This window comes from Nelusetta ayraudi, unplaced genomic scaffold (genome assembly GCF_046127955.1).
Source record: "Nelusetta ayraudi isolate G7.1 ecotype Tasmania unplaced genomic scaffold, CSIRO-AGI_Nayr_v1 ptg000048l, whole genome shotgun sequence".
Classification (NCBI taxonomy): domain Eukaryota; kingdom Metazoa; phylum Chordata; class Actinopteri; order Tetraodontiformes; family Monacanthidae; genus Nelusetta; species Nelusetta ayraudi.
Window position 1 is genome coordinate 16,466,261 of NW_027466098.1, and position 12,622 is coordinate 16,478,882.

At 45.3% G+C, this 12,622-nt stretch overlaps 2 protein-coding genes across 3 annotated transcripts in view; both read right to left on the reverse strand.

Annotated features, from left to right (window-relative positions):
• gab2 (GRB2-associated binding protein 2) overlaps positions 1-4,441 on the reverse strand; it is a 38,934-nt gene extending 34,493 nt beyond the window's left edge. The window contains exon 1 of one of the 2 annotated variants that reach the window (XM_076036724.1): positions 3,953-4,441. In XM_076036724.1, coding sequence (XP_075892839.1) covers positions 3,953-4,033 — 81 coding nt within the window. In that variant the 5' untranslated portion in view covers positions 4,034-4,441. The remainder of the gene's footprint in view (positions 1-3,952) is intronic. The other variant, XM_076036723.1, reaches the window with a different exon arrangement.
• Positions 4,442-5,385: 944 nt separating this feature from the next.
• Positions 5,386-10,210, reverse strand: nars2 (asparaginyl-tRNA synthetase 2, mitochondrial). The gene is made up of 14 exons (XM_076036726.1): positions 9,880-10,210; positions 9,394-9,503; positions 9,154-9,274; positions 8,754-8,894; positions 8,588-8,668; positions 8,390-8,484; positions 8,173-8,305; positions 7,635-7,733; positions 7,478-7,515; positions 7,305-7,371; positions 6,622-6,759; positions 6,394-6,491; positions 5,705-5,731; positions 5,386-5,616 (listed from the first exon to the last, which is right to left on the reverse strand). The coding sequence occupies exons 1-14, from the start codon at positions 10,036-10,038 to the stop codon at positions 5,472-5,474; spliced, it is 1,452 nt and encodes a 483-aa protein (XP_075892841.1). The 5' UTR covers positions 10,039-10,210; the 3' UTR covers positions 5,386-5,471.
• Positions 10,211-12,622: the final 2,412 nt, after the last annotated feature.

Here is a 12,622-nt window from a genome sequence, read left to right on the forward strand (position 1 = left end):
CTGCATATCTATTACTGGTGTCAAATTATGGAACAATCTAAGTGAAGAAATCAAGCAAAGTCCAAACATCAATCAGTTGTACAAAAGTACAAAATATATTGTTTAACATCAACGTTTGTTTTGATTTTTTCATTATTATTTGTATGGCTTATTATTTACTGTTCATTATCTTGCATTATCAACGACATACTGATGGGAGATGGATGCGTATATGTGAACGTGATTGTATGCGTATATATATGAATATACAGTGTTTGTAGGTAGATAAATGATCTTGTGCATATGTTTGTACATATGAAAGGATGAATATGCAATGCATACTGTATATACCTGTATATATCCTTTATCTATATTTGGAAAAAGGGGTGAGCGCTAACAAGCTATGCTTCTTCTCACTCCTTTTTGAATAAGTCACTTATTTTCTTTTCTGTTTTAAGAATTTTGCTTCGCTAAATTTTCTTTCTATATTATTTTATGTTCTGGCAAATTGCTTATTAGCAGCTAGGAAGCATTGTTAAATTTGCATATTTGTAAAAAGTAAGTGAAAAGTGGCAGAAGAAGAAGAAGCGGAGAAAGGCAGAAGCCGCAACAACACCCCCGCAACATCACCCCCCCCCACCTCACCCATCCGATAGGATCTGCATGGAATGCGTATGTGAACAGACACGCCTGTGATGTCAGATACAGCGGCGGCGCCGCTGCCAACAGTCGGAATCCTGAATCCGACTGTTGACACTCTGACGCGTCGCGTGCGTGATTCAGGCTGCGCACGCAAACAGCGCGATTCCAGCTCAGCGCATGATTCACCGGGACCGACGTTTTATTATGTCAACACTGGGAGCAGCAGCAGAGGTGTACCTGTCTATGAAAAGCCATGCACGGAGAGGTGTTACGAAACACGCTAATGATTTTCTTTCTTTTTTCTTTTCTTTGTTTTTGTTTTCAAGGAGGGAAATGACAGCCACTGCCTTTCCGGGATCCATGTGTAGAATTACCAGTGTTCTGGTAATCTGAAAATTCCAATAAAAGAGTTTCATATTCCCAGCTGGCTGTCTCCTGGCTCGTTCTGATTGGCCGATGCGCCCTGGTGCATCGCGTGAGTTACAGAAGCATGATGGAAAGTGACACTACTGCTAGATGCTCTATGGGCTTCATAAAACACAAGAAACCTCGGAGGAACTTTTTTTGCCCCGTATGCGCTGAGTGAGCAACTCCATTGAAATGGTGGGGAGGCTTTCAACAGAGGGCTAATTACACCGTCTTCTGGAGAGTTTTTTTTTTTTTTTTTTTTTTTGAAAACTAATCACGCAAAGGCTTCTCCAGTGGAGTCTGGTGCGAAAAAACAAAGGTGATAAAACGAGTACAATCCGTGTCCTTGAAGGACACAGGCTGTATATTTATTCCACTGCGGGGGCTTAATAACCATCTGCTGGATGTGGGTCACCGCGAGCGAAAAATAACGCGACAGTCAATATCTGACTAATTCCACAAAACACATGCAGCTCTGAGAGTGGGGGGGTGGTGGTGGTGGGGTGGGGGAGCGAGCGGCTGGAAGTGTCCGTTGTTTTCGTGTTCCTTTCTGCTTATTCTGGATATTGTTCAACAAAAGGGAACCAGGCCACTTCCCCCCCAACAATCCACCCCCTCTTCAAAAAACACGTCCCACCTCTGGAGCCACGGCTGAGCCCCTCGGAGGAGATAAACGCACGAGCAGGCGGTTCACTTGGTGGCGCCGAGTGGAAGGAGGGCTGCCGGTTTGTTTTGTGTTTGTATTTTTTTTTTTTTTTTTTTTTCCTTTTTGCTTCGACCCCGTGGAGGCCCAGCAGACTGAACATGTCTGCTGTCACATGTCTCAGTGAGGGAAGGCTGAGGAGGAGGGGGAGGGGCCAAGTGTATATTGTGAGTTTTATGCCGATCATGTGTTTCTGTGCAGCCGGCGGCTTGTCGTCGACCAGAGCGAGTCTGTGGGTGTTTTGTAGCCTTTAGCATTTAGCGAAACATTCATCCGTGGAGCCGCTGAGGAAACGTGTCGTCTCCTGCCTGCTCACATCCACGGCGTCCCTAACCGTCATCCATTCCTTGTTTTGTGTGTGTGAGTGTGTGTGTGTGTGTGTATGTTTTTTGCATACAATTTGCATATCAGGCCTGCAGCGGTAACACCAATTCCCGCGGCGGGAGCCACTGCTGGATACCTACACTGCATTTCACATGCACAGTAGAGCGCCGGCAGAAGAAGCTCAGATGATAGTTTTTTTTCCCCCTTGGTTGGGAAATACCATGACTGATAATTATAACAACCATATAATACTGATTAACAAAAAAAAACCAAAAAAAGACCCAAAAAAAAAACAGGTCCCGTCTGGCCTGAGGAGGTCACAGCAGGTGGAATATTGACAGGCCGTTAGGGATTGAAAGGCAACTTGACGCACTCGCAAATAATCTACACGGCCCTCCTCACAGCAGCAGCAGCAGCAGCAGCTCTGGCTCCTCGCCTTCTCGGCCCGCGGCCACGGATCGAACTCTGCGCCACAGACCCGACACACCTCCAGGGCTGGAATGTGCGCAACTACGTGAGAGCCGGCGGCCTGTGAGAGCATCGGCCCGGCCGTATCGGGACGTCAGAGGCAGCGGCGGCGGGAAGCAGCAAAATGGGCCGATTGTCTGCGGGGCTCCGACTTTAAGTGGAAGGAATTTCAGATGGGGGCCGATTATCGCATTCACAAGTCGGCCTGTTCCGCACGCTCCATCCCATGACACCGCGCTTGCTGGCCCGCACTCTTCGTCTGTGTGTGCGTGTGTGATTGTGTGAGTGCAGTTGTTTATAGGTTATTGCTCAGGGTGAAGAGGCCTCACAGGTTCTTCCTTGCTCTTCTCTTTGCAGAGGAAAGGCCATTATGTTTTAGCTCCATTATGCCCTCCACCCCACCCCACCCCTCCACTTTTTTCTCCTCTTCTTCTCCTGCTTCTCACTCTCCTGTTGTTTGTACAGCGTCGCAGTCAACCCGAGCAGGTTTTTTTAATTTTTTTTTTTTTTTCATTTTCCTCCCGACCCCGCCGCAGCTGCCGTTCCACACTGACCACGGTGGTCCCTGTGTAAACAAGCGGGCCGAGTTCTCTAAGTGGAAGACAATGAGGGGCTGGGTGGGGGGGAGGTTGGCGGGCCGCATCAGAAGACACTCGGGGATGGATTTCCAGATGAAACAGAGGGAGAGGGATGACATCATGGCAAAGTCAGCTCGCGGGGTGTGTGTGTGTGTGGGGGGGGGACACACACACGGAGAAGGCCTGGTAACGCAACACCATACATAAACAGTGGACAGCTGTATTTATAGGAGATTGTCTCATGCTTCTATCTGCTGCCCCCCATCACCCCCACATAAATCCTATTATCTGATTTGCAGCTCCATCCTCCTGGCCCTGGCACCCAGCAGGCAGGCAGGAGACTCGCAGCCAGTCTGACTTATAAAGCTTTAAGCCAAGGATCTATAATGCTGCGGAGTTATCACCATTGTTGGGACATTAGCGCTGGATCAGACATTACCTCATACAGATCGGATAAGGGAAAAGTGGCAGTTTGGCTCCAAACTGTGGACAATTCACTTTGACAGGGCCGTGCAAAAAGGGGGGGTTGGGGTGGCTCAGACTGAAAGTGAGATTTCTTATTATTTAGAAAAAATAAATGTATTTTTCTTGAGAGGGATGTGTGTGTGTGGGGGGGGTGGGGGGTGGTGGTGGTGCTGAGGTTTTAAGTGTAGGACAAAGAGAGGAGATGTGGCGAATGTAAGCAGGGATGCACCTGTTACAACTCCACGTTTCAGTTTGACAGCACACACACACACACACACACACACACACACACACACACACACACACACACACACACACACACACACACACACAAACCAGTGCCGGGGTGATAAAAAGGGAGTGAGAGAAAGTGTGACACACTCACATATCTCCGGAGTTTCCTCTCCGGCGGAGACTTTCTCAGCCAGCCCTGGAAGAGGATCTCTCCGCCGCCGCTGCTGCTCATGTTTGCTCGCTGTGGGTCGCTCGCGCTCGCTCGCTCTGCTCTTCGCTCCGGCACCGTGTTTCAGCTGCTCGGCTAGAACATGACAGCCTCCCCCGCCTCTGCCCTCCACCTCCACCTCCCGTCAGGAAACACTCGCCCCAGGTCGCTCTCACGCAGTTGCCGCTCCCCCCATTTGCTCCCCAATCACAAGGCTGCTGCCGGACGCTCCTCGTGCCTCTGCTGCTAGTAGTGGAGACGGCAAGGCGCGCAAAAAACCATCGCGCGACGCCCGGAAGGAGGCGGAACTGTCGCTGGAACTCGTGGTGGTGTTGTAGACGCGACGGGCTGGCGAGGTGACAGGCAGGCAGCCAGGCAGCCGTGGGGAAGCTAGAGGATGAGGGCGTTTGTTTTCCAAACTCTGGCCACGCCCACACCGCGCGCACTCCGAATGGGACGAGCCCTACAGCGCGCGAGGACGCACCGAACAGGATGGAGAGGGGAGGGGTTGGGGTTGGGGGGTAACAACCGCTTGCGTCACGAGCTCGCATCAGAGTTTAAACATTGGGAGAAATCCTCTCCACCCGCCCGCACGCACGATATTTGCGCGACAGTTGAAAAAAGAAAAAAAGAAAAAGCAAACAAAAACGTTATTTTCCTTGGTGACTGATTACGGCTTTGTTTTCTTTAAGTTTTGATGACTCAGCAAACGTCCCTTTCCATATATAAAAGGGAGGGATGATTAGTATTTCTTCCAATGATACGAAGTTCTACGTCTGAGTGTTGAAGAAACTATTCCTAAGGTTTAAGGCGGATTCCCATCACGATCAAAGGTGATAAATAGCACCACCTCGTGGTAGTTACAAACGCCAGGATGGTTCCAAATGAAGTTCAATGCAAGCATTACGTTGCAAAAGATAAATCAATTCAAATGTAAAAACTTTTAACTTGATCATTTTCAAGTTTTTACGTGATAATGAGCCCTGTTTTTTCTAGTGTAATTGTAAAAATGTATGTATGTATATGTATATATATATATATATATATATATATATATATATATACATACATATATATATATATATATGTACACACACACACACACACACACACACATATATCCATGCCGTAGAGTCACCTGTCTACTGTTTCAAAATAAAAATAACAGGGCTGGAAAAAAAATAGTACGAAAACCAGAAATAATTACACTGAAGAACAGATTTTTATTTTTTATTTTTTTATTTGCCAAGTGAATGCAATACGCTTCCGTATATATCAGATTAATAATTGTGAATTTTTTGGGGGGAAAGTCACTCACAATTATGTATTATGAATTTAGTTATAACTAAATGTAAAAAAGAACATTTGTGAATTAGTTCGGTTAAATATATATAGTTTTTATTTGTAAGACAAAAAAAACAGACATCAGTCATCTAAAAACAAAAAAAAAACATTCAGTGTTTTAAAGAAGACATGAATGTGAAAATCTCGGGAAAGGAATCGCATCTTTGATGTTGTCAATTCCCAGAATGCACTGCAGATATCGCTCAAATCCTAATCCAAATCCACCATGAGGGACTGAGCCAAACCGTCTGAGATCCAAATACCTGCAATCAAACAATGTCATCATGACTCTGTTGGTGCCAGCAGACAGAAATTTCTAAAGTGCCCGTCAAGCAAATGTGTTGCAGTTACCAGCTGTAGGTGTCGTCAAGTCCAACCCTGAAAAGAGGGAGAATTTGAATTCAAATTAAAACTTTAAAAAAGTCAAAATGTCCCTGAAAAACCAAATACGTTATAAATGTATGTAAGTTACAGGATACATTTTATATGCGCGCTTCATGTAAGTACTTACGCCTGTTTGTTTTGTTCCTGACGTGTGAGCGTTTGGAAAACTACTTCAACTGCAAGGATTTAGCGGGAAAAAACACTGCTTACTGTTTGTGTGCTTACAGGAAACCGGGATTATTTGGTTTTTACTTCTGTTTGACGAAATCGTTTGAGTGTGACGTTTATTTGCTCAATGCTAATCTCTTAAGTAACGGCAGGTGAATGGCAGACAGGACCATCATGGCGCTAGCATGACTTTTTACACGCGTCAAGCTAGATCTGGAGAGTGCAGTAGTTATGGCGTGTGATTAACTCTTCATGGTATGGTAATGTTCAGAATAAACATGATCCTACAGTCTGTTCAAACACACCATTATCCCCCTGCACCATTATCGTTGTTGAGCCACTTCCTATAATGTGCCGGTACTTTCTCTTCTTCGAGCATCGGATTGTCTTACATGAACTACCACTTAGACAAAAGGCATTTTAAAAACCCTGTGGACAATCCTGTAGAAGCACAGGCCTTCCCGTGACTCAGGTCTGCAGGCTCTTACTCTTGGAGGCGAGTCCTCAGCAGATCCAGCCTCTCCTCTCTCAGCGAGCCCCCGCAGAGCTCTCCAACTCCTGGCACAAGGAGGTCGACTGCAGCTGCCTGCACACAAACGAGAGGCACATTCATCCTGGACATGCAAATCAGTGCCAGAGCCAAACTAGCATTCTCTGGGAGGAGTCGCAAAAGTCAATAATCAGCTCGCCAAATATTTTATGTAACTCGGTCTTACTGTATGCTTGGGATGGTCATGGTTGTCTCTTGCATAAAAAGGTTTCAGGTCGTAGGGGTAATCAGTGACAAATACTGGAACGTCACCACAATGTTTCACCAGGTACTTCTCGTGCTCTGTCTGAAGGTCACAACCCCACTGCAGAAAGGAAGCCGCTACAGTCAAAGTGGACTCTTAGAGGCGGAGGTTAAGTCTTAACCCAGCATGCATGATGGAAGCTTTCTTGACATTTTTGGATCTATTTGTCCATTTTAAATATGTTTTAAAGATTGAGGCAAAACTTGGAATGTCTTGTATTCAAGGGGACCAAAAGGATTTGTTGTTGCAGACGTTGGTCGCGTGTTTTGTGCCCCAAACACATCAGCAGTGCCTCCTATGATGTTAATATACCTTCCAGTTCTGATAAAAAAAAAACTGCTGCTAGAGTGGCACCCACGCTAATCTCTTTAGCAGCAACCGTTGTTTATAACTGACAGTAGCTTCTTCGTCTGCTTCTCACTCTTGCACCTCCGTCTGTTTAACCGTAAAGGAAGCTGTCCAGTTACGGAAATACAAGGCAAAAATATAGAGCTAACAGTGAAACAAAATCTGAGCTACCTAGTGTCTGATGAAAATGAATCAAACCTGCTTCACTAATATAAAAAAGGAAAAATAAAAGTAAAAGTCACAGTGCTGGCACATACCTCTGTAGGAAAGTCAAATTTCTGATTACTGCGGTTTAGGATGTCAATAGCCTCATTGTAAGTGATCCTAAAAGCAGACAGAATAAGTCATCATTCAAGGCCTTTAGATAATTTGAAATCAGTCCAGTGACCTATTTCACTTTTTTGTCAGGCAAGGGAAAACAGAAACTTACACAGGGAACTGCGTCTTCAACATACGATCCACAGTGTCCTGTTTAATGCATGGATGCAGTAGGACAACATGTAGGTTACAGTATGTTAGGCAGTCTGGGTTCATATTAAAGCTGGGTTACGTATATGTACGTGTGCATATAATGTCACAGGACTCACCCTGTGTCCTGGAGCCACATGCTTGTGAAACAAAGCCACATCTTGGGCACAGTGAGTCAGGACATCCTCCGTGGCAGACCTGAACATGTCCTCCATGACCTGAAGAGTCCACCCAGTTTCATTATTTCAGTTTTGCTGGGAAGCTGTCCAGAGCTGACAATTGTTCTGAGTATTGCAGCAGTGACCCCAAGGGCTGCCATACCTAGCAAATTTTCACATAACACACCCCTTGGCTTGGGGTGTTGCTATCACTAACCTTGAAAAAGTATCAGTGAGCTGTTAGTGACATCAAAAAGGGGCTGATTTCCAGACTCAATTTCTCACACTTTTCTCATTTCTAAGATTCACACCGGTTTAACTGACTGATAACAAAATATCTTCTATCAGGCCCTCTAGCCTAATGTGGGGCTTTTGCACTCAGAAGAAAGCACAATCTACTTCTGCAAGGTCAGAGTTTATACAAACAAATATATGTAAACAATTTACTTATGTATAGAAATATCTGTATAATCTCTACAATCCACGAGACACAGCAAACCTTGGTGAGGTCTTCTAGAGACTCGGTGAAGGAGATCTCAGCTTCAACCATGTAGAACTCGGCCAGGTGGCGTCTGCTTTGGGAGTTCTCTGCACGAAAAGTTGGCCCGAATGTGTAAACTCTAGAGAAAGCCCTGAAGGAGAAAAGAGTAGGAAGGAATTATCAGAAATATTCAGAAACACATAGGTCAGAAATGTGTTTTAATAGTTACTCTCACCCTGACATCACTTCCAAATGTAGCTGCCCCGACACAGTGAGGTAGGCTGGGGCCGAGAAGAAATACTTGTCTTCTTCATTCTCTGAATATGGTGGCTGTAGTATAAGCAAAGGTTCTTATTGGCCTTGTTCTCATCACACATTGGACAGAAAACTAAGGAAGGACCAACAGAATACATGTATAAACATCATAACTCACCGCAACCTCAAATAGCTCCCCCGCACCTTCGCAGTCGTTTGAAGTGATGATTGGAGTGTGAATCTGAGCAAAGCCATTTTCCTGTTGCAACAAACACAAATAAATCACAGACCAAAGACTGAAATTTTTGGTCGTTCTCGATACTGGCTTGCTGTGACACCATTACCTTGAAGTATGAGTGAATTGCTGCAGTGGCCTGGCTACGTATTCTCAACAGGGAGCTGGAAGCGTTTGTTCTAGGCCTGAGATGAGGAAACTGTCGAATATAATCGAGGCCGTGTCTCTCCTTGATTTTAAAGGGGAAATCCTGCAACATACAGCAAAGGTTTAGGCCAGTGGTTCTCAAACTTTCTCTGTCACGCCCCTCCCTTGGAGGAAGAAAATTTTTCATGCTAGAAGCCCCAAATTTGACGTGGCTGTGTCTTGAGGGATCCCGATGAACCTGCAAGTGGTCCCATGTCTCTAGGACAAAGTTGACTTTTGACCCCTTAGACTTGCATTGCATTAGGCTTTGCTGAAAATACAGCGGCCAACGTAACAGACAAATGGGATTACTTGAGCCTCACCACAGGGTTGCACTCTCCGACCACGCTGATTTGCTCAGCTTCCAGTTCAACTTGCTGTCTTTGATTAGGACTTTCCTTCAAAACGCCTGTGACCTCAACAGCAGAGCCAAATGTGAGTAACCTCAAGTGAAGGGAAGGGGGGAGAGAGAGAGAGAGGCAATCATTATTTCCTTCATTCACACCAAAAGTTGAATGGTAAGGTGTTACTGCTACCGGCAGGTATAAAGTCGGCATGCTTACGGGTTATTCAGCTCTGAAGTGGCAATGATCTGTAAGGACTGCAAAGAGCTGCCGTCGTTCAGGTGAAGGAAGAGGTTCTTCTTCTGGGCTCTTACAGAGCGAACCCATCCCTGCAACAGAAAGCAACACACTGTTGAGCCATTCATTCTTTGCACACAAAGTGTGTTTTCTAAGAAAAACATCTTGATGACTGCACTACAGAGTAACTATAGATTGGCAGCCCCTACTACTTCTATATGAACTGAAATTTAGCAGTTATGCCTTAGTAAACAACAGCAAGAACAGACGGGGGGGGGGGATAAACTCAAGGATGTTTGTTTGAGATATATTAACATGGAATACATTAAGTACAGTGCATAACTAGTAGCTGTAATACAAATACATGATGAAAATGCTGATGAACTGACTTTGGCAAGTTAAAAAAAAAAATCCAAGGACGAAAACGGCACATGTATGGAGGAGTTGTTTTTTTTTTTTTTTTCTTACCTGCACTTTAATATTTGCCCCGACGTTTAAACCCGATACAGCTTCAGATACACGTAGTTTCGTCGGTATCTTCTTGCAATAATGTCGAGAACCTAATACTGCCCGAGAAATGAAAGTGGATGATGCAAGAGACAACGTTTTAACTGCAGTCCGAAACATCGTAATAAAACCTAGACGTTAACAACAATTTAAAAAAAAAACTAAATGCGTGACATGTTGCCCTAACTCAACAATACAATATAAATGTAATTAGTCGCATCACATTTTTGCTTTGACTTGACTTTCACGCTGTCGCTCGTCTTGACAGCGACGCTTCCTGTTTAGGTTTTCATGACATGCGCAGAACAGTCACGTGGGTCAAGACAAACCAATGAAGTGACGGTATTTTAGAGTTCTCCTACTCATGCCACTGGGAGTTGTAGTTTTAAATGTGCTGTAATTATTATTAATATTTTAAAACGTGTATGAATAATTTGTCTTCTACTTTAAAGAAAAACAACACTTTAGAGACTATATGCATCCATATATGTTTACATATTTTGTTGGAATCCTTTACAACAAGATATGTTGTTGTTGTTTCTAGTGTTTTAGTATAATAATACTAAAACACTAGAAACATCACATATAACCACCGTGGGTGTTTTGACATTTTTAATTCAATTTTTTATTTATTGATGTTTGTTTAATCCCCCCACCCCCACACACATTTTAGTCGAAAATTTTATACATTTTCAACAAAACAACAAAGACAAACACACAGAAAAAAAAATCTGGCAATCACAACATTGTTGTTGATAATCGAACCATGCAGGAGAAGGTTACAAATTGACGGTATTCATTTTCAGCGACGGGCACAACGACTTGGTTCAATAATATTTAGGAGGCGAGCGGTGGAGCCGTCATAACCACCCAGAAATTCCTCTTTCATCTACTTTGATTTATCAGCCATCACTTGTGAGGTCCATTTGTGCGAAAACCTCGTTAATCCAATGGCCGCAGTCGACACCCGGGTCTGTTCCCACCATTTGCTGCTGAAGTAAATCACATCATGTCAGCGATGTAATAAGATGCCAGAGATAATTACTCACCTGGTCTCGCCTGTCAGCTCCGGAGCCCCCGGTCTGGGACACGTGGTGGTGGGGGTGGTGGGGTTTGGGGGTGGTGGTTAGGTGTCTCCAGTTGCGTGCGTGCGTGCATGCATGTGACACATCATCATTAAAACCCGCGCGTGATGCATTCGAAAAGTCAGCGCGGTCATTGATATTAATTATCTCCAGCATGGATGGAGCAATTATGCACTTGGCTTCGTCTTAATGGGGAGCCAAACGATTCCATTTTCTGAATCACTGAGAGGGGAGTCCGAAATGTAGTGGGGAATATTAAACCTGGCGCGTGGCATATTAATCAGAAAGTTGTCTTTAAGTCGCAGCTGGAAAACAAGATCTGACAACCAGGAATCGATAGGTAAACAAAAGGAACACGCCCATCACAGAATTCTAATGAATCCGATATATTATGTGAGTAATGTAGCGCTGACCTTTGCTTACCTTCTCTCTCTTTGAATCTGCATCATCACGTGCAATACATCTTCCCACCACAGGGTAGTGCTTTAGCTCTACGACACCAGTGCATTCCCCTCCTCGCGTACAGCAGTGCCCACCCACCCCACACAACCTAATGTAGATTCTATTCATTTACCCCTGAGTTACCTCAAATATATTATTCATTTTGCAGCTTCCAGGTCTGCTGAGTTGGAAACAAGACGACACTGTGTTCTAACTGCGCTTCAATCAGCTGTGGCTGCCTCTCGACGACAGTGGCTAAGGTATAGCGACTAGTCCAGCGCTTTCAGGGTTGCATCAGGAACCGTTTGCCACACGCCAAGAGAAGCCGCACGACCGAACCTGCACGTCTGACTTGACTTTCTCCCTGCGGCCCCACCCCTCCCCCCCACGCTGCCAACACCCCACCGTTTCATGTAGTGACAACAAGCGCGTGGGACTGACAGCAGGTTTCGTGTATTTATATTCCCCAAGAACACGCATCCTCCCACTCAGACCTCAAGGCAATGCACGCGTGAAAGGAGTGAGGGGAAAAGGTGGAATTTCAGCGAGCTCTGCTGCCTGCATGAAAGAGCTGCACGAGTGAGGGGTGGGAGAGGAGGTAGAGGAGGTGGGGTCGGCCTCAGAGAGAAAGCCTTCTGTTTACTCTCTGCGTAATAAATCAGCGAAGATAAGTGAAATGGTGGCCGCCATGGAGGAGACGCAGGCTGCCCGCTCCTTCTCGGAACAGGCTGTGGGCGCAGGCAGTTGTTTGGCAGTGGCCGGACAACCTTATTTGGGCTTAACAACTTGTAGAAAATCAATAGACGATTAGTCAGCAAAACAAAGGATTGCGCTGTAAAAGCCGGGATCTCGGAGGGATCACTTGAACTCAGAGGGCGAGTGCGTCCTCTGCTCTCGGCAGGCTCGCCTATCGACAGCCTCTCCTGGCCCCCCCGCTCTAAATATTCTGCACTTTCAGAAGGAAGGGTGAATTGATTTTATGTAGCATGGTTTGTTAAATGCTGATTGAGCCAATATAGTGATTTCAGGCATCGGGGTGTGGGTGACGCGGTTGCCAAACAAGAATCAAAAGCAACTAACAACTGTTTCCCACCCACTGATGTTTATTTTCTTTTTTTTCTATTTTCCATCACCGCTTCTCCAGCTCTCAGGCTCTCAAGGGTGCTGGAGCATAATCC

Bases quoted from the DNA above. Each gene is read 5' to 3' on its own strand.
- nars2 (XM_076036726.1), bottom strand. From the start codon at position 10,038: ATGTTTCGGACTGCAGTTAAAACGTTGTCTCTTGCATCATCCACTTTC. The intron at 8,485-8,587 runs GTGAGTTATGAT...CTTATACTACAG, and splicing joins GGGAGCTATTTGAGGTTGCG to CCACCATATTCAGAGAATGA. The intron at 6,492-6,621 runs GTAAGACCGAGT...GTTTGTGTGCAG, and splicing joins ATGACCATCCCAAGCATACA to GCAGCTGCAGTCGACCTCCT.